Here is a 24,495-nt window from a genome sequence, read left to right on the forward strand (position 1 = left end):
CTAATAGCCTGTGCCCAAATGTGCCATCACAGTCCTCCCTGCAAACATCAACCCTGGGGTTCAGCAGCCACACTCAGCTCAGAGAGATTTTCACAGAGAATTCTTCAAAGCTCCAGTTCTCAGAGAAGCATAAGAAATGGGCTGTTTTGTGCCCACAGTGTGTGTGGGCTTCATGAAAAACAAAAAACAAAAAGCAACAAAACAAAACATGTGGCTTTCTGTGAATGAAATGAAAAGCTGCCAAAAGAAATCTACTCAAGGAGTTCATATGAGTAATTTGGTAAACTTCATATTGGATCAACAAACATTCAGGAGCTCCTACTATGTGCCAGGCTCTGTTAGACCTGGTGCATACCAAGAAAGAAAAAAACAAGGTCCCTTTATGAAGGAATTCAGTCTAACAGACATCCTGTGTAAGAAATGACACATTTGAGGTAAGCAAGGGTGCTCTTGGCTCAACCTGTTGCTGATAGGTTCCAGAGAAGGCTGCCTATCCCAGGGAAATGACATCTGAGCAGAGTAGGAGTAAGCCAAACCAAAGAAAGGTGGGAAGTGTGGTCTGTGTAGAAGGAATGATATGAGCAGAAGCATGGAGGAATGAAACTACTTGACATGCGTGGGGAACGAGGAGCAGGCTGTAATTATTAGAGGAAAGTGTTGGGGGGGGGCAAGAAATGAGGCTGGAGGGGCAGGTGGAGCTGCCTTAGGGAGAAAGGGCCAGCTTATGATGTTAAGGAGAATAGGTTTTATCCTGAGGGGAGTCACTGAAGGATTTTAAGCAGATCAGATCTGCATCTTGATTAAACTGTCAATTTCAGGAAAATCATTCAAATTGCCTGTGTGATGAATTGATTAAAGAATTCTATTGAAAGGGTAGATTTTCAGGTCTAGCCATAGTTAAGTTCAAGGCTCTGTTTTTCCAAGAGGATTTATCATTAGTCTGAGACCTTTTAAGGTATACCCCTAAAACAATTTATAGATAGATGCATGGATCTACCAGTAAAACTCAACATCTTTTGGGGGTAAGGGGCGATGCAGCACTTCTAAATAGTGCTCAAGGGAAACAGTGTTTGAAGAGTCTTATCACTTCTACCATTTATGCACACTGCAGTGATATCAGGTTAGGAATGCAATTGTGCTATGGTCTCTTTGTTTTGTTCAGCAAAAGTCATCCGGGAAGGCGCTGTTTAACCTGAGTTGCAGCCATCTAAACCTTGCTGAAAAGGAATATTTTGGACTAGAATTCTGTAGCCATTCTGGAAATAATGTAAGTTGGTTCTTCGTGTCTACAATTGCTTCTAAATGCAGTTTGCAGCTAGGTATATAAGGCTCAAACCGCTGACAGAAAATGGAAAAAAAAGTTAAACCCTTGCAAAATAACTTCTCTGTTAAGTCACCTCAATTTGCCAAACACAAACTCTTCTGCCCCATGCTCCTCTTTTGTCACTCAGTGAACAGCTATCTATGCTTTATCTATTTTGACTTTCCAGAGGCTGAACCTTAACTTCCAGAATTGACTCCTAAACTCTCTAATGCAGTGGTTCTCAACCTGTGGGTCGCAACCCCTTTGACTGTCGAACAACCCTTTCACAGGGGTCACCTAAGACCATCCTGCATATCAGATATTTACATTGCGATTCATAACAGTAGCAACATTACAGTTATGAAGTAGCAACGAAAAAAATTTTATCGTTGGGTCACAACATGAGGAACTGTATTTAAAGGGCCAGAAGGTTGAGAACCACTGCTCTAATGAGTCTTCAGGGGACTTTCCTTTCCCCTCTCTAAAGTCTTAACATTCCCAATATTCTTCCTGCTGTGTCCTCCCTGTTATCTGGCATCTTCCCAGAAAGGCTCATTATATCTGTTAAGCTGGCATTTGGGGGCTGTAGTATTCAAACATGGAGCCAAATGCCTTCATTAGTTTTTATAGCAACTAATGAGCCTTGTATATGACACCTCTGTCATCTGACAGGCAGGGGAGCAGTGATTCAAATGCCAACAACAAAGAGGTTATAGATCAATAATGTTCACTGTCATTGAGAAAATACAAGGGGGTAGATTGAGTGTGGTGGAGGTACCTCAGCTCAGTCATTGTTGTTTCTATTTTTAGAAGTCTAAATAGTTTTGGTATTTATTTATTTCATGTTTACTTTTATCGGGTACCAAAAAAGAAAGATGCATTCAATGTCATGTTCTACCAGTTTTTTTTTTCATTAATATTATTGCAGGTCTGGTTGGAACTTCTGAAGCCTATTACAAAACAAGTAAAAAGTAAGTATAGAAAATAATTTAAGGAATATAATTCCCAGCTAAAACTTAAGAATATTTCAGTAGTGCCACACTATTCCTCACATTAATATAAGGGAAGAAAATGGCTTTGATGTATTATTTTAATCCTTCATACGTCCAGTAAATTCAGCAATTTAGAAAATCATTTTAACTTTCCTTGAGATGAAGAAAATCATGCTGCTGGATCTTTGATTGAATTTGAAGAAGCCTGGTAATTATAGCACTCTGTGGATTGGCTCTGGGAATATATTTCAGGTTCTAGCATTACAAACGTTTGAGCATCCTTAATGTTAATCTGCAATGCCACTCACCTTCTGCCTGAAGATGTTTTTGTTTTATCCTGTCACAGACATTATTCATTCATTTCAGTTCATATTTGAGTGCCTACAATTATGAAATACACCTCCCCTATATATCACAATCTAGTGTGGTGGTTCTCAAATTTTAGTGTGTATTAGGATTATTTGGAGTTCTTGTTAAAATACAGATTATTGGGCCTCATTCCTGCATTTTCAACAAATTTCACTGGTGTTTCTGATGCTGGTGGATTTCAGTCAACACTTTGTGAAACATTCTCTTATACTGTCTCTTCTCTCACCTGTTCTTTACATGCTGGTGCTTTCCACAGCTCAGTCTCTTTCCCACCGCAAAATGATAATGTCACATTATTCCAACAGCTTCTGAACTGATTCCCCCTAACTCATCATGTACACTACTCCCAAAGGGAACTATTGAAAATATCAGTCTGACCACATCACTGTTCTGCTTACAAAGCTTTCATGGCTCCATATTGCCCTTAGAATAAAGTACAAACTCATTAGCATGATCCATAAAACACTGGACTCTGCCTGCATTTCTAGCTCTACTTCTGCCACTGATCACTTTGTATCATATTCCTACCCCTCCTGATTTTGGCTAAACTAACTTCATCTGTAGGCTTCTCAGATAAAATAAAGGATGCCAAACTAAGTTGGAATTTCCAATAAACAAAGGATAATTTCCTTGTATATGTATGTCCCATGCAATCACTTATCTGAAATTCAAATTTAACTGGGAATCCTGTATTTTATTTGGTAAATCTAGCAACTCTACTCAGATTTCAATTCTCATAGGAAGCTTTCCTTGACCTTCTCCAAACTCTTTTGTTCCCCTCGTGTGCTTCCCCAGTACTCAGTGCTTACAACACTTGGTGGCACTGTAATTGTCTGTCTAGATGTCTGTTTCTTATACCAGAATATGAGTGCTTTATTGTCATTTTATTTCCAACTAGAGGCCCAGTGCATGAAATTGTGTGGATAGGGTCCTTAGGGCCTAGCCTCCTGCCATCAGGGCCATTTTCTCCCTGATCACCAGTGCCCAGGCTGAACGCTGCCTCAGCCACCAGGCTATCAGGCCGTTGGGATCACCAGCTCATCCCTGGCTGCTTGGGGGCTCAGGCCTGCGGGAAAGCAGGTGCTGGTGACTTCACCTCCATGCGTGTACACTGGGCCAACTGCTGATGGAACGGCTGCCCAGTCGGGGCTGCTCATGCTGCTGCCACCACTGCCGCTGCTGCTGGGGCTTGAGGTGCTGAGGGAAGCTGCGGAGCATGTCCCGGACCTACCTGCCTCAGAGTGAGCGGCCTCGAGTGGGCGGCATACATCAAGGGCAGGCCCAGCGCACATGCATGGAAGTGAATTCACTGGTGCCTGCTTTCCTGCAGGCCTAAGCCCCCGAGCAGCTGTGGATGAGCTGGTGATTCCAACTGCCTGACAGCCAGCCTGGTCCTCCCGCCACCCATCCCGATTCCCCTGTTCACCATCGCTGATCCATCAGAGCCTGCAGGCCAGGGGCAGGGACCAAGAGGTCAGCTGTTCAGACCACTCACCAGTCCCCAGTCCTGCCTGGCCCTGCTTGTGGGCCAGGGGGGAGAGACTGAGAGGTGCTCAATGCACCTCATGGTGACCAGTCATTTGGTTGTCATGGTCATCACAGACACTGGCTATATATATATATATATATATATATATATATATATATATAGTCTAGTACAGTGCTTGGCTTAAAAAAAGCACTCACAAATATTTGCTGAATTATGCTAAATTCTGCAAGCTGCAGAGTTACTGATTTTCAATGCAAGTAGGAATGAAGGCAAGTAGATATGTTTTAATGTAGATTTTAAGATACATAGAGGCATCAGACCATACTTCTGGTTCCCTTTATGAGATCCTTCAACCAGGTGATACTCACCTGCTTTTAAAGCAGGGTACTTCTCTCAACCAGGAATGCAGAATTCAAAGAAGCAAGTGGGACATTTTTCAAAATGAGGCACTTCTTAAGAGAGGACACGGTAGGCCCCTAAGAGGCACATCTTTAGGAAAAGAAACTCAAAGGGAAGGAGGGTAGGAAGAGGGTCAGGAGAACATTCTTAATTGCTATTCACATAGAGGCACAATAGAGAAATAGCAGCATCTTACAAATGTGAAAAATTAAATGTCTGTGAGGGAGTGATGGGGAGAGGAGGGAAGATAGAGGGGAGTATATATATATATATATATATATATATATATATATATATATATGTAAACACCTATAACTGTTGTGATGGACATGTAAATAAAACTTATGGAGATATTGTGTTTTAAGATCCTAAGGAGGTTGTTTTCAAATTTATGGTGAAATTTTTCCCAGTGGACCCTGGACATCTACAAGAAGAGCTTACAAGGTTAGTACTTACCTGTGTGTCTGCTGTATGATGTTACTTAAGAATTATTATTCTCCATTTACCAGGGAATGGGCTTATTGTCTTTGGATGGCTTGGCTCTCAATGTCACTCTCTGGAAGATGGTGAGGAGCTGGAGAGAAGAAGGGCTTGGCTAGTACCCAAAATGTTATTCTTCCAAAGTGTGGGGACTTCACAGAGAAGGGGATTGTTCTAGAAGTGGTAGCAAGCATGGGTGCCCACTTGCGAGTTATGCCATTAACTGCTGCAACAGAGTGCTTGCCTTCATTGCATCTGTGCTCAAATCAGAGGGCAGCTTGACAGCACAAGTGTAATGCCAGCTGATTTCATGGATATTAAAAAGTGTGTGTGTGTGTGTGTGTGTGTGTGTAACCCGTAGGTAGAAAATGATGATGATATATACTTATAAAAAATTTAAAAAGTAAAAAGTATACATTTTTATAAATTATTTATAATGTTTAATATACATTATTGGCAATTTTATTATAATTATTTAATAATTAAATATTATTAAAACTTTACTATAATTCACTTATAATTTATAATGATAAATTTTTAAACTTTATAAAAGTAAAATATTTTTACTTATAAAATTAAAAAGTTAAAACGTATAAAACATTTTATTTGTTTGTTTATTTATTTTTTATTTATTTATTTCCTCACCCAAGAACATTATCATTGAATTTTAGGAGGAGGAGAAGGGAGAGAAGGAGAGAAAGGGAGGGAGAAATATCAATATGAGAGAGAAGTATTGATCAGTTGCCTCCTGACAGCTCCCAACTGGGGCGAGGGATTGAACCTGCAACCTAGGCATGTCCCCTGACTGAGCCACCTGGCCCAGGGCTAAAACATTTTTAAAAGTGCAGTACTTATTTAAAATGCCCTTTAAAATTATAATGTAAATCTACTTCTTCAAAGATACATTTTCAACATAACACTTCCCAAAACCTTTCTCTGCTTTTCAGACCTTAGACTTTTACATGTAGAAGTGATATAACAGATATTTGAGATAATCTAGTCCAGTCCTCTTTGTTTACAGATGAGGAGAGGAACAGGTCCTGGGAGCTAGAGTGACTTAGTTGGCAGTTATTCTCCCTGAATTCTCTGTTTCACCCCCTTTCTACAGGGGTGCTTCTTTTATGAGGGGTCTTTGCAGAAGTCACCTTTCACAAATCAGTCTCTCTCTCTCTCTCTCTCTCTCTCTCTCTCTCTCTCTCTCTCTCTCTCTCTCTCTCTCTCTCTCTCTCCTAATTCTCTCCACATTTGTGAGTTGTAGGCCACTTTCCTAGATAACTTGATTTCTTGGTAACTATATTAATTTGCATTTGCCAGCCCATAACCTATTTCAGTTGAGTCTCAAATTGTGAACAGTTTTGATGGAGATAAACTTTCTCCCCCCTCACCAAAAAAGAATGAGAAAATCAATGTGATGATAAATGATTCATCAGCTGTTCAGAGCAAGGATTTGGTATTTGTAGCAGACAGCTGCCTTCTTAACAGCAATGAACGTGTCAAATGACGAGAAGTTTCATTTTTTTTCTTGCTAGGAGCAAAATGAAATTCACTTTCCCTTTAGCAATTGAGGCTGATGGTTGTATTTACATCTATATTTGAAATCAGGCTGTGACAAAAGTTAGAATGACTTTATTTTATCCTCATTGGTCCATCTAAGAATACTTAACTATAAATGACTTGATAAGGATGCTTTGTTTAGGTCCAATACATAAGTTTCTGACACACTTGTGCAAATAATAATTTCTAATCGAATCATCTCTAACTCATTTGGGGAGCACACAGTAGGAAAGATTATAATATCAAATGCTTTTGTAAATTGAATAATTACCTGCTAATTTACTTGTATGTTTTCTAATCGGAGTTGTCATCTATCACCTGAAATTAATTTTGATTCTCCACATTGCCTTCAAGGCTTAATTGGTTTTAAATAAAAGTCCAGGCAGAGCTTTATATAAATAAAGGGAAATGCCCACAGCAGATAAAATAAATGTTTTAATGTATAAAATAAAATATTGGAACCAATTTTGGACTATGAGATAAAGCAATCCATGGTAGAATCTTAGTTATATACATCTTTTCAAAAGTTGATTCTCCTTTGATAATGGCTTAAAAGTGTGAGACAAATGCTATCTGTTTGGCAAAGCTCTGGGCACCAACCAGCACTTTATGGGTCCCCGATGACCTGTTGGTGGAAAAAGGGCAGTTTGTCTTCCTTCCATTCGGTATATAGTAATTCCATACCTGCTCTGTGCAGAGTGCTACCTTGGCTGTGGTGACACAGAGAAGGTGACCCAGCCCAGCACTCTGCACAGAGCAAAAGAGTGGTCTCAAGTCTTTGATTTCTGAAACACGATCTTTAGAATAGGAGGAGGCCTAAATTCAGTGGCAGATCTGAGTTCTGGCCACAGTTTCACTATCTTTGGGTGATTTAACCTTGCCCAAATCACCTAGTCTCTGTCTTCCCATAATTGTGAAATGGGGTGATTGCCCTGCCAACCTCTTAAATAGTTTTGATAGTGAGCGCTTGATTGTATTTTGTAAACAGGGCAGTACTGGCTTCCTGAGCAGGCTGACTCTTGCTGAATTTCCCTTTCTCTCTGGCTGGGTATGTGGCAGGAGGATTTGGCTAGGGTGATTCCTAATGGCTGTTAGTCCTGCCAAAGTGCTGGTTGTGGTCTAGTACTGGTTTGGGGCTGAAGCAAAGCCTGTGCATTATTCACCACCCCCCAAAACATCCTACTGACTGGGGGTGCCGTTTCATTCTTGAAACATTTTGGATCTGGGAGAAGGGATGTGCTTCTTTTTTGTTTCTGTTTCTTTCTCAAGAGATTTTCCCCCAACTTCCTTGCAGGTATCTTTTTACTCTTCAAATAAAGAAGGATTTGGCTCTAGGAAGGCTTCCATGCAGTGACAACTGTACAGCGTTGATGGTATCTCACATCTTACAATGTAAGTAGCAAATGTTGGCTTTGGGGCATATCAACCAGGCAGAGAACCAAGCAAAGGAGCTGAGCACCCTCAGCCTGCCCACCATTATGTTAGGAGAGAAAGCCTAGATAAAATATATGAAAACAGCATGATCCAGTAGAAAGAGGCTGTCATTGTAGTCATGGAAATTTAGATTCAAATACTGTCTCTACTACATTGTAACTGTTGTATGTAGCCTTGGGTAAAGTCCTCTCACCTGACTATGCCTGAGATTCTTAGAGTTTAAAATAGTGACAAAACTATGTTGTCACAAAGTGGTTGTGTTTATGTAGATTAAAAGTAAAGGCTGATTTTCTTCTGTCTGGGTCTAACTTTCCCCTCCCACTGCCTGGGGCTTACTGTCCAGGAACTGGTTTGGACTAATCCAGGCATGGACTTTGCCAGGCAGGCCCCACTCTCTCTGCTTGCCCCAGGATACATTTCTGCTATGTGCTTTCTGTGGCACATTGTCAGGTTTGATGTGATTTCTGTGTTGCTCTGTATCATGATTACAGAGAACAAAGCACAGAGTATATCAGGTAGAGAGAGGCTAAAAAGGAAAAAGGCCCCAGGCATGTTAGAGCTCTCCATCCACTAGCAGCTAAGTAGTTGGATTAGGCTGAATAATGAAGGCAGGGAGAAAGAGGCTGGGAAACAGTGGGGGGCATGCTTGGGAGTGGGTGAATCTGGGCAGAGCAGGCTGCTCAGAATAGGAGGAGGGCAGGGTTGAGGCAACTAGAGATAGCATTTCTTCTTCTAGGGCTGGATGTGCTTTCTCTTTGAGAGGCCTTCCAAGAATAGTCTGTTCCTTACCATTCCTGCAGGATCATACATTCATTTTTTGTTTGTTTCAGAAGTTCATCTGTTTGCCTCTATCCCTTACATCATGACAGCCCATAATGGGTAGCTTTCTGTTCTCACTGGGAACTTCAAAATGAAGTGCTTGGATAGGGACAGTTTCTGAATCAGTATTTATCAGTCAGTGACTTCTGACTGGGATAGGTAATGACAGCCCCAGGATCTCAGGAAGGCAGTGAGCAGTGAAGGCAATAGTAATCAGGGAAGGCTTATGGAGGACGTGGCTTTTGTGCTGGTTCTTAAAGGGACACATAGGTATTGGATAGGTAGTAATAGGAAGAGGAAAGAGCATGGAAAAATGGTAGTAGGACAAGAAGTCATGTATATAGAGGATGCAACTCAAGTAAAGCTCAAGCATAGGGCCTGTTTAGGAGAGGTGGCAGAAAGGGCCTTGAATGTCAAGGACACTAACAGTATGTTCACTATTATTGTGCTTTGCTTGGCGGGGGTCACAGGGTAAGGCAAATAGGGAAAACAATGTTGAGAGACATCCTTCTCCATTAACTATTAAGGTAGCAATCAGGGGATTGAAGCTCAGTGACAGCCTCTAATGGGGGAGCCCAGTGGCATTCTTAATGGTGCAGCATTATAGATTTGGGCATTCCCTAGTGGCCATTTCAGGCATAGCATGGAACACTTCAGCTTTTGTCAATAGATGCTGTTTCCATAGAAAAAGGCTAAAGTTTCAAGGAGTCAGCTCTTTACAATCCATCCATGTCAGACAATTTCACTGGATGCTTAGGCAGTAAGCAGAACACAACCAGATTTCTCAGTCATTTGATAATTTATTAATTCATCCAATATTTATGTTCTACACATTCAAGAACCTCCACATTCTGACCTCATCACTTAAGTCTCTCTTACACAACTTTCTGGCTCTAGCCAGACACTCCCTCATAAACACAATCTGTACATTTCAAATGAAGCCTCATTTTTATGAATGCCTTTATTTACTCTTCTTTGTCATTTATTCAACAAAAATTTCTTGAGTACCTACTACATGCCAGGTACTGTTAGAGGCACTGGGAACATAGCAGTAAAATAAGCAGACAATAATTCTTGCCTTTGTAGAACTCACATTTTGGCAGTGGAAGAGTATCAGACAATAACCAAAATAAGGAAATATGTTATGCATATTAAAAGGTGATAAAAATGCAGGAGAAAATAAAGTATGAAAAGGAGATGGGGAAATCTGGGGGGTGGGTACTGATTTTTTCAATACAGTGGTCAGGATAGGATTCACTATGAAGGTGACAGTTGAACAAAGAATTAAAGGAGGTGAGAGAGGAAGCCATGTAGAAACCGGGTGGAAGGAACATGCTGGAATGTTCAAGAAATATCAAGCAGACTTTGTGGCTGCCTGGAACCAAGAGAGGGAGAGAATAACCATGGGGTACTTTAAAAGCATATTAAGACCTAGTACATGACTCTGAGATGGGAAGCCATCAAAGCATTAAAGCAGAGGAGTGAAATGATGTGAACTAGATCTTAACAAGATCATCTTGGCTGCTATGGTAAAAATAGAAACTTGTAATGAGTAGTAAATAAGCCATAGAATTCTAACACACAGTATAATTAATAGAGACCATAAATTGTACTATAATTATGTAATGTGATAATATTGCTACACCAATCATATTACAATATATAAGTATATGAAAGTAATAGCCTGTACATCTTAAATTTATGCAATGTTACATGTCAAATTTATTCAATAAAAAGGGAAAAAAATAGAAATTTGTGAAGGAATGGTGGAAGTGGGGAAACCAGATAAGAGACTATTGCAGAAGAGAGAGATAATGGTAGCTTGGACCCGCCTGGTAACAGTGAAGGTGCTCATAACATTTGTTACCTTCTGTTACTGATGATATTTACTCATTTGTATGTCATAGATCTCTTCCTAGATTGTCATAGTCTTACATTGAGAGAAAAACAAGCAGTCTCACGTGTTCTTATGTTTCCCATAGGATCAATATAGGGTCCTACAACTCTGAATTTACAGAGTTGTGCAACCATTAGCACAATCTAGTTTTAGAACATTTCCATCATGACAAAAGAGATCTCTCCTGCCAATTTTCATTCACTCATTGTTCTCATGCTCAACCTCTGCAACCACTAACTTACTTTATGTTTAAATATATTTGCCTTTTCTGGACAATTCATGTAATTGGAATGATAAAATATGCAGTCTTTTTTATCTGTCTTTTTTCACTCAGCATAATGTTTTTTAAATTCATGTATGTTCTAGCATGAATCACAGCAGTTTATTTCTTTCTATTGCTGAGTAGTATTTCATTTTATGGATATATCACATTTTATTTATCTATTTACCTGGTCATGGACATTTGGATTGTTTGTAGTTTAACTAATATGAATAATGTTTTGAACATTCATGTGGACACATGTTTTTATTTCTCTTGGGTAGATTCCTGGGAGTGCAATTGATTGTTTCATCTTATAGTAATTTATGATTAACATTTTAAGACACTGCCAAAATGTCCTTCAAATTATGACAATATAATCAGAAATGTATGTGGTTTCCAATTTCTCCACATCTTCTTCAGCACTTGGCGGTGTCTATTTTTTGTTATTATTGCCATTCTAGTGGATATGAAGAGGTAACTCATTGTAATTATAATTATCATTTTTATTGACTAATGATGTTGAGCATCTTTACATCTGCTCATTAACAATATCTGTTTCCTTTGTCAAAATGTCTATTCAAATCTTTTGCCCATTTTAAAATAGATTGTCTTCTTATTGAATTTTAAAAGATTTTTATATATTCTGATTAAAATTCTTTATGATATGTAATTTTCTATTTTCTCCCAATCTGTGTCTTGACTTTTCATTTTCTTGATGCTGTCTTTTTTAGTGGAACAGTTTTTAATTTCGATGGAATTCTACTTTCTCAATATGTTTTAATGGATCATGCTTTTGGTGTAATATCTAAGAACCATTTGCTTAACCCAAGGTCACAAAGATTTTCTCTTAAGTTTTCTTCTAGAGCTTTTATAGGTTTACCTCTTAGATTTAGGTCTATGATTTATTTTGAATTATTTTTGTATGCTTACATGGTATATGTTGAGAGATAGGAATCTAACTTCTTTTTTTTTTCTTTTTGCATTTGGATGTCTATTCATCCTATTTGTTGAAAAGACTATTATTATTTTTCCATTAAATTGTCTTGAAAACTTTGTCAAAAACCAACTGTCAATTAAATGTAAGGGCTTATTTCTGGATTTTCAACTATGTTCCATTAATATATATGTTCTATACTGTATTATTTATATGCCCTATTCTCTTATTCGTTCCTATACTATCTTATTTATTGTAGCTTTGTATTAAGCTTTGAAATGGGGATGTGTACATCCTCCAGCTTTGTTCTTTTACAAAATTGTTTTGTTATTTTGCATCCTGTGCATTTCCATGTAAATTTTAAGATCATTTGCTAATTTCTACAAAATGCTGGTGGGGATTACATTGAATTTGTGCATCAATTTCAGAAGAATTAAAATTTTTACAATGCTGAGTCTTCTAATCCATGAACCAGAAATGTCTTTCAATTTATACAGATCTCTTAGAAATTTCTCTTGGCAATGTTTTGTACTTTTCAGTATATAAATCTTATACATATTTTGTTAAATTTATTACCAAGTATTTTATTCTTTATATATGTTATTGTAAATGACATTGTTTTCCTAGTTTCGTTTTTTGAATTGGTTGGTTGCTAGTATATGCAAATATAATGATGTTTTGTATATTGATCTTCTATTTTGCTACCTTGCTGAACTCATACATTAGTTCTAGTAGGGTATTTTTGTGTGGATTCTTTAGGATTTTCTACACACAGGACCATGTTGACAATAAGTAAAGACAGTTTTGTTTCTTTATTTTCAGTACAAATATTTTCTATTTCTTCTTGTTGCCTGGTTGCACTGACTAGATCCACCAGTACAATGCTGGGTAGAAGTCTCAAGAGTAGACATCCTTGTCTTGTTCCTGGTCTTAAAGGAGAGCATTTATTTTCACACCATTTAGTGTAATTATAATGTTAGCTGTAGATTTTTAATTGTTAACTTATTTCAGGTTTAAGAAGCCCCCTTCTATTTCTTGTTTGTTGAACTTTTTTTAATCATGAATTGGTGTTGGGTTTTGCCCAATGCTTTTACTGCATCTATTAAAATGATAATGTATTTTTGTCCTTTATCCTTTTAACATAGTATGTTACATTAATTAATCTTCACATGTTGAACTGATCTTGCAATCTTGGGATAAATCCCCCTTGGTAAAGATGTGCAATCTTTTTATAATCTTTTTTATATGTTGCTAATCATTTTACTAATGTTTTGTTGAGGATTTTTGCCTCTGTATCCATGAGAGTTATTGATCTATGTGTAGTTTTTTTGTTTTTCTTGTGATGCCTTTGCCTGGTTTTGGTATCAGAGTAATACTGGCCTCATAGAATGAGTTAATAAGTATTCATTTATTTATTTTCTGGAAGAGTTTGTGAAGAATTGGTATTTATATCTTTTTTGAATATTTGATATAATTACTCAGTGAGACAATATGTGCCTGATTGATTTTTAAAGAGATTTGTACATTTATCAGTTTTGGCAATAAATAAATAAAGTCATTGATTTGGTCTTTTGAAAAACTTGTTAGGGATTTTCATTGTAATGTGATTTTGAAATACACATACACATATACCTCACCTGTCTAAAAATGAGTATGCCTTCTGTCTAAAACACCATAGAAAGCCAAGACAAAAAAGAAAATAATAACTTCCTAGCACCCAATATGGGTGCCCTCATGTCCATGTATTTTATCAAATAGGAGAGCACCACAGGGTTCCACGGAAAGTCTATTTATTCTTACAATTCATAAACTGCTAACAGGTTTGAATATCTGTATTCCAATTTTTAAATGTTACAATGTGAATTTTAATTGGAAGATTAGTTTTGGGTTCCCATTTTATGGCAGATTAGAAGTCACAATTTATTTATTTAAAAATATATTTTATTGATTTTTTACAGAGAAGAAGGGAGAGGGATAGAGAGCTAGAAACATCGATGAGAGAGATCGATCAGCTGCCTCCTGCACGCCCCCCAGTGGGGATATGCCCGCAACCGAGGTACATGCCCTTGACCGGAATTGAACCTGGGACCCTTCAGTCCGCAGGCCGATGCTCTATCCATTGAACCAAACCGGTTTGGCTAGAAGTCACAATTTAGAACCAAGTGGAGACCTAACTCTTTAGGTCTGAAGCCAATGACCAGGAAGTGATTCATATCAATCTGACAGAGAGGGAGAAGGCATAAAAATTATAAAGAAGACACAAGAATTCAAAAGCAAAATAGTTTGAAGCCATTCACTGTCAGGGCAAATAGTCCTATATACCTCAATTGCTTTTGTAGACATAGTGCTATAATATAAGTTTCTAACAATAAACTGGAGACATCTAGAAAAGAGTGCACTATGATCAGAGATAAACTGCAAGTGAATTGAAAAAGCTAGAATGATTCCCAGTATGATTTATCTACTGGGGATTACAGATAGCTCCGGTTTTACTAGATTCCCAGAGTAACGGATTGCTGTGACTGGCTTACATCATAGTTAGGAGGCTGAATTAGTTTGCTGGGACTGCCATAACAAAATACCAGAGACTAGTTTGGTTAAATGACAGAAATTTAGTTTCTCACAGCCTGGAGCCTGGAATTCCAAGACTGAAGTTTTGGTTTCTTCTGAAGCCTCTCTCCGTGACTTGCAGATTGTTACCCTCGTGATGCATCCTTACTTGGTCTTCCCTCTGTGCACCTGCATTCCTGGTGTCTCTCTGTGTGACTAAATTTCCTCTTTTTATAAGGACACAAGTCAGATTGGATTAGTGGACACACATCTGCCTCATCTAACTTAAATCACTCCTTTACAGAGCCTATTTATAAACACAGTTGCATTCTGAGGTGCTGGGGAATGGCATATCAACATATGAATTTGAGAGGGGGGTGGGATACAATTCAACTCATAAAGGGATTGATCAGATGTAAAAGAAACCAGAAACAGAATGTAGAAGAAAATAAAATATTCATCTGTGATCCTATAGCCTTTAAGACTTACCTTGTGTCTGTGAGTTATTATACAGGGACTTCATAACAACCCACTGCTTCTGATTTGAAAAAAGAATCAGATATACACCCTGCCTCCCCCCGAAAATAGACATAAAGCATGGAATGGGATGCCTCGGCCTGCATTGGCTGCAAAGAAAGGGCTATTTGTGGGAGGTCAGGGAGTCTTCTGGGTGCTCCATTGCTTAACTCCTCAATGGTAATGTGGAAAAAAAATGTCACTTTTATATTATGCAGCAGAATTGGGAGACTTTCATGAAGAAACAGATAGGAAACATCTGTCACAAACCCGGTACTTACCGAACCAAGACTGTTTAGAGAGCAAGATCGTGCACTTTCATCAGAAGCACATGTAAGTACTTTTAACTGGCACCTGTTTTCACCAGCAGGGAGCACTGCAGCTGAGAACAGATTTAAAAGCAAACCCCTCAGTCAGAGAAGCTTGAGGCCTAAGAAAACACTGAACTCGTCATGGAGCTCTCAGGGTGAAGTTGTCATTCTTGCCACATTTATTAGGCTCATAAATTCTTTCCCCTTGCAGTGGCAGGAGCCCAGCTGAATCTGACATTCTGCTACTGGACATAGCAAGGAAGTTGGATATGTATGGCATCAGGCCTCACCCCGCCAGTGATGGTGAAGGGATGCAAATCCACCTGGCTGTTGCTCACATGGGAGTACTGGTGTTACGGGTAACAACTGTTTCTTTTGAAGTCCTTTAGCTTTGGGAGTTATCTTGATTCAAATTTTAGTGTCTGTTCCCAAGGTGATCCAGCCCCTTAGTCTTACTACCAGTAAGAAAGAGAGGTGATGCTTAGAAGTGTTTTGGGTCAGTCTTCTCCCTTCAATGTGGTTTGCTTCCATTTGCAGTCTATACTTGATTGTTTTGATTCTGAGAAACTCACATATTAGATCAGGCCAGCATGGTTGAGAGAGGAAGTCAAGAGCGTCTTTGGAACTTTTAGACTCTAAGTAAAGAATATGAATATTGGCATCCTAAAACCTTAGGCTGCGACAAATTCACCAAAAACAACTCAGAGGTTCCAAAATGTGGTGTTCTCATTGAGTTACTGGTTTTATTGGAGGCACCCAGTGTCAGCCAATAGGGAATTGGTGTCCAGTCCTGCCAGCAATTGTTGCTGTTTACTGGCTCATCTTTACCCAGAACTTTGTTTTTTAGAAACAAACTCATGGCTCTCTTTGTCATTAATCCTCACTCCACAGAACTTGGACAAAAGCTATTTTTTTCAGCGTATTTTTTAATCTATTAGGTCTACTCACATCTGTGAATATTCAACGAATTTAGGTCTATGTTAAGCTTCAAGAACACTTGCCTAAACTTCGAAATGAAAAGCAGATACCTAGGAAGGTTTGGGAATGAATCGCATTTGAGAGAGGAAGGGCTAACCACAGACCTACTGACCCTAAGGACCAAATTAGACACTGAATTAAGTCACAAAGCAGGTCAGGCACAGATTCAGCTAAAAGAATCTTTGCCTTCTCATTGATTTGGTTGTAAACTTTAGAGTACAAGGGTCACATTGATGGGCAAAAGGCTAATGGATCACAGGCATACCTATTCACCCAGGAAGGAATTTACCCATTCCACTCTAACCCCTGATCTTTGGTATTTTCTATTGTATAGGAGCAGATGGGGAGGGTAGGTGTGCATGGCCGTAGTGTTCGTTGTGATGTCTTTCAGTGTGAATACTTCTGTGGATAACTGGCAACACTATAGCTGGTCTATTTTGTCTTACTCAAATCCAGTCAAATAATACTTAGTATTGAATACCTTCCGTGTGTTCTTCATTGAATTATTCTTTCTTAAAAAAACAAAAAACACCCTGTCTTTATCAATATATAATTTTCATACAACAAAATTCACATGTTTTAACTATAAAATTAAATGGATTTGAGTGTATTTATGGAGTTGGGAAGCAATCTATTTATTCATCCTTCTATCAATATATTTATTGTGCATTCACTCTGTTCCAGGGACTAGAGCTACAGAGGTAAATAGTAATGATTCTGACCTTGTGGAACTTGCATTCTAATAGATGGAAGACAGATAATGAAGCAAGTAATTATAAGTGAACATGATGTGCTTTGTGCTACAAGTATGGGGTGCTAAGTAACATTTGAAAAGGGCTTGTGTCCCACCTGTAATGCCTTCATTGGCTATAGCTTCTATTAAGTACAGCAGGATCAGTCTGTGTAAGAAATAGATCAAGGGTAGTCTCATTCATGACATACATTTTCTAACAGGTTTGCATTGTCTTACAAACCAGCTTGTGCTGATATTCATCTCCCTGAAATCTTCCGTGTATTTAATTATAGGGAAATACAAAGATTAATACTTTTAATTGGGCTAAAATCCGCAAGTTGAGTTTTAAGAGAAAGCATTTTCTCATCAAACTTCATGCCAACATCTTGGTAAGTAGCTTTCTAATAAATTCTATCACTTTCTGTTCACCTGGGATTTCTTGGTTGTTTCTGCAAATAGTTTGAATGTGAGTGGTGAAAGCTAGTTGGCCCTGAGGGGTGATGCGCTTCCCCTTTTGACTCTACATAAATAAACCAGAGCTTTACTTAGTCATATTTTTACTAAAGGCAAAATACAAAGAAATCCTATTGGCAATTTAGAACGAATAAAGTAATAGGAAAATGCAGTGGTTGGGATGAAAGACAAGTTTCCTTAGAAACCATTTTTCAGGGATCTGATAAGTCAAATAGATGTGATCGGATCTAGAGCTATGGACATATTTGTTCGGTTTTCTGCTCCATTTTATAAAATATTTTCATCTTCTTTCCTTAAGCAAAAATAATCGATCACCTACTACATGCCAAATAATTGAACACCTACAGTTTACAAAAGCAGGATGTCGGGGTTAGGTGTATATTAAGCAAGAGAAACAACTGTTGGTCAAGGCTGCATTGTACAGGGTAAGACAAAGGTGCTAGAAAGGATGTTCTTTTATGATAAAGCAAATATGCATAAAAAAATTTTGACCTACAGAAGATCCAGTAGTTTGGGCTTCATTCTCTGGATCTTAACCTTTTATAAAATCATCAGGAGACTGTATCCAGTTTGAAGCTCATGGAGAATCCCAGGGTTGTATATAGGGACATGGAAAAAAATAAGAGATGGGAGGCACCATCAAAGTTGGGGGGCTGCTGAAAATATGGCTACACACATGTACAGGAAAATGGGGATATATAGTGTATTAAAGGAATGGAAAAAAACTTTTATGTCTGAAAGGCTAAGCCTCTCCCAGAGCAGATTAGAACATGCTAAATGAAAAATACAAACTATCATAGAACAAGGCATCCTAGAGAGGAAGAAGTGCTTCTGGTGGTATATTAAAAAGATTCATATACATGTAATCATACTATAAAGCCTGTCATCTATATGGAAATCTCCTCCCCACTCCCCTTTCTTGTTAGTCATTTATAATTCTTGTTACCTTGAAAGGCTACTCTTTAATGTTTATTTTAACCTAATTTACAACTTCATAAAATGTTCCTGGCAGAAAAGAAGGGGTGAAAAAATGTTTGAGGTGAGGGGGGTGTGCAAGGTAAAATTTGGTTCTGAGAAGGCTCTGTTTTTGAGCAGTGGCCCTGGCTGTTCCTCGGAAGGTTGCCAATAATTTGGTTTCAATAGGTGTGAAGCTTATAGGGAGCCAAGTGGAAAACCAGAAGCTGCATGGGCACCTGGACCAATAGTTTAGAAGGCTTTGGGATTTGAAGGTCTTTATAATCTTGAAGGCTATTTTGCTTGATGGAACTTGGTTTATACAGGTGTTGTGTAAGGACACCTTGGAGTTCACCATGGCCAGCCGAGATGTCTGTAAGGCTTTCTGGAAGACTTGTGTGGAATACCACGCTTTCTTCAGACTCTCTGAAGAGCCCAAATCAAAGCCCAAAACCCTACTCTGCAGCAAAGGTTCCAGTTTCCGCTATAGGTAATTTAATATTACACATAGGCAAACTACACACACAAATTTTCAATAAAATGGAAGGCAGTAGAAGTTTGAATTCTAGAAGCAGTAAATAATTTATTTCAATCACTTAAACAATGATACTCTTTACTACTCATTCTTTGTGTGACATATTAAGTCAATATTTTCTAAATGGGAGGCAGGGGGAGAGAAACATCTTAAGGGGTTTGATCAGAATTCTGCAAGAATGAGGTGACATATGCAGTTTGAGAAAATATCAATGAACCTATTGCTTTGCTTATATGCAACTTACGTGCAAGTCATGGAAAAGAAAGTTCAACAACATTCTTTTGGTGGTGGTTAGGCAAAAGATAGTGTGAGTAAGCATGAAAGGGGCCAAGAGATTAAAAAGCTTGAGCAATATTGCAGTAGAAGCTCCTTATTATAGGTAATACCTTGGAGAAATTGAAGCAACGTCTAAATAAGATCTTGTCTCTACTTGAAGACACCAAACTAGAAATTCTTAGGAAAAGCCTTTTAAAACTCTTTGCTAAGAGAAAAATATACTAATCAAATGCTTCCCATAAGGTCTTTTTCAAATAGTGGAGGCTTGCACCAGTAAGAGCTGAGATTTTTTTAAACATATATATTTTTTTGATGGAATCTTTCCAAAATGTATTCTATAATTTCCCATTTTCTTAAACAGATGATACTGATCATATTTTGCCTTTTTAAATGGCCTAAGTAATTATAAATATCACTTATTATCGTCTTCAGGCAGCTGTAGTAAGGTGATGGCCTCAGGGTGGGGGACACATGTCAGACCCTATATCTCAGTGATAAATGGCCCAGAATTGTTGGGTTTTATTATTCTTGTGATTTCTTTTTTGACTCGTGTTTCTTCCAGCAGTCAGCTGGCTTTTTTGCTAGTGTATGTCTGACTGAAGCAACCCTCTTCTACTGTTTAATTAGTTGTTTTTCTTCTGTCATGGGTTAGGAAACCAGTAAAATAGCCTCATTAGAAATCATTTATAAATTTGGAAGTAGAGAGAATGCCTATAAAAAGAAAGCATATTAGTTTCCAAGGCCAGAATTTTCAACTGTTATAGAGCTCTGTTCTGAGGCTTTTTAAAATTTTCTGGGATCTGAGTAATTGAGGTTGCTCTATGCCTGCTGGTTAGTTAAGTGGGTATTATCATTAATATGCTGGTCAAAGATTCATGACATATGTTAGTCATCCAGACTCTTAATATTTCAACAATTAATGAGGCTTTTGAATGTTAGTAGCTTATTCACTTACAAATAGCATTAATAAAATGTTTACCTTTTTTCTTGTAATAGTGGAAGAACGCAAAGACAGCTTTTGGAATATGGGGGGAAAGGGAGGTTGAAGAGCTTGCCATTTGAAAGGTACAATGTTCTCTCTCTCTCTCTCTCTCTCTCTCTCTCTCTCTCTCTCTCTCTCGTTGAATTTGACTTGAATTTAGAGATTTATATGTATCCTATATTCACATAAACACCATTTCAATACATTCTTCATTTGGTAATTTCAGGAAACATTACCCATCTCAGTACCATGAACGACAGTGCAGGTCCTCACCAGACCTCCTCTCTGATGTCTCAAAACAAGTAAGGTTTTGAAAATGCTTTTTTAAAGATAAGTGTAATGTGTTGTTTCAAAAGCTTCCAAGAATTGATTCTGCCAGAATCTCCCAGTTACTGTGTTTGAGTAGGTTAGCCTCCTGTGGAGGTCTGTCAGATCCATCTTTCCAGCCAATAGAAGAGCATTTAGTACACTACCACTGGTGTGTATCTTATAGACTGGAAGGATCTGGCTTAAATTGCCATATGCAATGCTAACATGTTGAAAAATGTAGTCAAATGAATATATATGGCTTTGTATTACCTATAAAAACTTAGGCACAGAGGAAGCTATAAGGTGTTGGGTTAAAGTTTTAAAGTACTTTTGCTGTATAATTTTGTAACTCAATTTAAGAACAAAGTGCTGTTATTCTGAAATTGAGATGATGGCTTCATTTGAGTGTTATAGTATGAACCATGTTGTCTTTCACTCTCACAAAAAATTAATTATAGGTCTCATAAACTCTTATGTCTTCATTCAAATCACAGACAGTTTTTATCTGAAAGGCATCACAAAGGTATAATGTTGAAAGGTACCATATAATATATGACCCTCTCATGCCAGTCATAGGCCTCCTCCTCAGCATTTTACAGAAAACAGGCAGGAGGCTGGAACAGGGAGGTTAGAAGACTTGCCTATGGTCACACAGCAATGAGCCAGGACAGAAGTCAGAATTCCTGGCTCATTAATATAGGTACTAAACCATACTGTTTGAAGTACAATGCTGGCTGAGTACATAGAGATCTTGGAGCCCGAGAGTGGGATGGAACTGAGAAAGGATAGTGTCATGTGTATTTTTTGCACATGAATTGGGATATGGTACAAGTTATTACCCTTTCTGAATATATTTATCAACCCTGGAATAGAAGATGATTTGAAATAACTTTGTGACCAACCACCTTTGCAAAACTTAAGGCTAATTTAGATTCCTGATTCCACCCAACCAAATGACTGTTTCCTTCTTTTACCAACATGTCCTTTCTCTCAAGGTGGAAGATTTGAGACTAGCACATGGCAGTGGGTACTACCGAAATGTGAATGGAGTGCACGCATCTGAGCCTGTGCTAGACAGTAGGAGGAGAAACTCTGCAGTAGAGGTGACATTTGCAGCAGAGCTGGAGCGTTCCAAACCAGAGGCAGATCCCACATTGTTACATCAATCGCAAAGCAGTTCCTCTTTCTCTTTTTTTTATACTGATCCTGTCTTTAACACTAACCATGATCCTGACACTGATTCTAGAGACTACTTTGAGGAAAGAAGTCCTCTAAGCTCCTTCCGAACAAGCTGTAAGTTTGCTGACAATCACATGAACACATCTTCTGGCCTTGCAAGCAAAGTGAGTCCAGCAAAGAGGCTAACATACACAGATGTGCCGTATATTCCTTGTACTGGTCAGCAGGTTGATATTATGCCTCCCCAAGTCTTTTTTTATATGGACAAACCACCCCAGGTGCCCAGACGGTCTCCAATTATGGTAGAGGAAAGGGAAAGGCTAGACAGCTGTCTAGAACCCACTGCAATGAAGCCAGTCAAGAGAAGCCCAAGGAATATCAGAATGAAGAGCTTTCAGCAAGACTTTCAAGGACTCAAAGAAGCTAGGGATAGGACAAGTGGTAGGAGCAACATCAACGTAGATCTAGAAGACCCAGATTTAGAAGATGCATTTGTATGTAATATTCAAGAGCAACCCCCTAAACGCTCCCACAGCCAATCAGACATGAAAACTATCCGTTTTCCTTTTGGGTCAGAATTTAGACCTTTAGGGCCTTGTCCTGCGCTGAGTCGTAAAGCTGACCTATTTACTCATATGTTTGCAGAGCAGGAGTTTCCAACAGTTCTAATGGATCAGGGAGCAGCAGAAAGGTATGTAGCTAATGAATCCAGTGATTCTGAATCAGAGATTCTTAAACCAGACTGTTACTCTTTGTATGGTAAAGGAATGAGGTCACCCATGGCCAGAATTCGCTTGTCTTCTGGTAGTCTACAGCTAGATGAAGAAGATGAAAATGTATCTTCCAATACAACTGCTGAAGACAGGACTTTGTTAAAACCAAGTAATTACTTTTTAGCTTAAAAGTGTAAACTCTGTGACCATATTTGGACCAGTTCTGTTACCAACTTAGGTAAAAAGAAGGAACCTTCTGCATAAACCATTTTCTTAGTTCCTATTCATTGGTATTTAGGGAATCTTCGAAGTTTAGACATGTGGCTTATGCAAGATTCAACTGCTGCCTTGTTTATCAACTTCTCTTCTATTCCCGCTAAAAGAACTGTCGAACATGCCCTCTCCTCATTAGCACTGTGGTGAAGTGAGGTGGGTATTTGTCATCTCCATGACACATTTTCCCATAGAGACATTATAAATGAAGATCAGACTCCTTAATACTGAAGAATGGTGACAGCATGGGTTGGCATATAGAACTGGCTTCTTATGTCATTTAGTGATTTAGTAGATCGTGACTGTGTTAGTCATTTTTGTTCTTAAATAGTACTATGACTAAAGGTTTCAGTCCTCATTATCTGTGTGGGGCCCAGTAAAAATGGTCCTGTAACATGTTAAGAATTTCAATTTTTATAAGATATGTTAGGAGTATCATGGCCCTCCTGAAGCTCAGGAACAAGATGTGCCATAGATTCTCTCAACAGCCACAAGTTTATAATTTATCTAGGACTTGGCAGAATTCTAATCTTCAGAAATGAATGAATTAATGAATTTCTAAAGCCAGATATATGCCTGCTGAGGATATAATAATGTTTAACTTATTACTTCTCTATTCTTAACTATCTATTATATGTAGTGAAAGAGAAACGCTAACTGTTGGTTTGTTTAATCTCCTGTAAAATTTTTTTTGCTATATCTTGTTGCATGTATGCACGCAAGGAAATGAGATGAACAGTATTTTAACAGAGTGACTAAAATCCATTTATTAAAAATGCTATAAGTATTATGTTCGTTTCGTTTTAATAAATTTCAGGAGTGATTGGTTTGAGCCTGTTACTAAGGAAAAGGACTGAAGAAGTGAAAGGAGGGAGGCCGGTGAAAATGTATAGTCATGGATAAAGAAGTGGTAGAATTAGGATAGCTGAAAAAAATGATAGTACTAAAAGCAGACTGAGTTAATAAACCAAAAGTCTATTCTTAACCCACTCAGAATTTTTCTACTATTCCCCCTGGAAGGCATAGCATTCTATTTAAGAACATCATTTTGTTTACTGATTTTAATTTTGAGTAAAGCATATAAGATAATGTTAAGTACTAACTTTAAAAGTGTTGCAATTATATAAGCAAGCTATTTTTATATATGACTTAATGGAGAAAAGATGGATAGAATAATTTCCTTATTCTCCTAGTCTTTACATCAGAAAAATCCCTTTTTTAAAAAAATATACTTTATTGATTTTTTACAGAGAGGAAGGGAGAGGGATAGAGAGTGAGAAACATTGATGAGAGAGAAACATCGATCAGCTGCCTCCTGCACACTCCCTACTGGGTATGTGCCCGCAGCCAAGGTACATGCCCTTGACTGGATTCGAAGCTGGGACCCTTGAGTCTATCCACTGAGCCAAACCGGTTAGGGCAGAAAAATCCCTTTTAATATATGTTCCTTTACCCATTTCCCATAGTCTAGCACTTTCTTTCCTGCTCCTGAAATTGTGTCCAGTAACTCACAAGTATAGAATAGCTAGTTTATAATAAGAATATACAGGGATGAGCAAAAGTATGTTTACAGTTGTTTGTATGGAAAAAGACATGCAGGTTTTGATGATTACAATAGCTTTATTAACTCTGTATTTCACATAATCACAATTGTAAACCTAATTTTGCCCACCCCACTATTGAAGTCCAATCACCTATACATTAATCCTAAACATCCTCAAACCTATATTAAGTTCATCTTTGACTTTTTCTCTAGGGAAAACTCAAATTCATTTAGGCT

General features: G+C 38.2%; 1 protein-coding gene across 1 annotated transcript; it reads left to right on the forward strand.

Annotated features, from left to right (window-relative positions):
• Nucleotides 1-208: 208 nt before the first annotated feature.
• On the forward strand, nucleotides 209-23,646 carry FRMD7 (FERM domain containing 7). Its single transcript, XM_059679739.1, has 12 exons — nucleotides 209-280; nucleotides 1,163-1,267; nucleotides 2,232-2,274; nucleotides 4,918-4,996; nucleotides 7,881-7,978; nucleotides 15,217-15,331; nucleotides 15,521-15,668; nucleotides 17,314-17,409; nucleotides 18,775-18,938; nucleotides 20,256-20,324; nucleotides 20,468-20,543; nucleotides 21,546-23,646. Exons 1-12 carry the CDS (start codon nucleotides 209-211, stop codon nucleotides 22,629-22,631), a joined length of 2,151 nt encoding a protein of 716 aa, XP_059535722.1. The 3' UTR covers nucleotides 22,632-23,646.
• The last annotated feature ends 849 nt before the right edge of the window (nucleotides 23,647-24,495 follow it).

This window comes from Myotis daubentonii, chromosome X (genome assembly GCF_963259705.1).
Source record: "Myotis daubentonii chromosome X, mMyoDau2.1, whole genome shotgun sequence".
Classification (NCBI taxonomy): Eukaryota; Metazoa; Chordata; class Mammalia; order Chiroptera; family Vespertilionidae; genus Myotis; species Myotis daubentonii.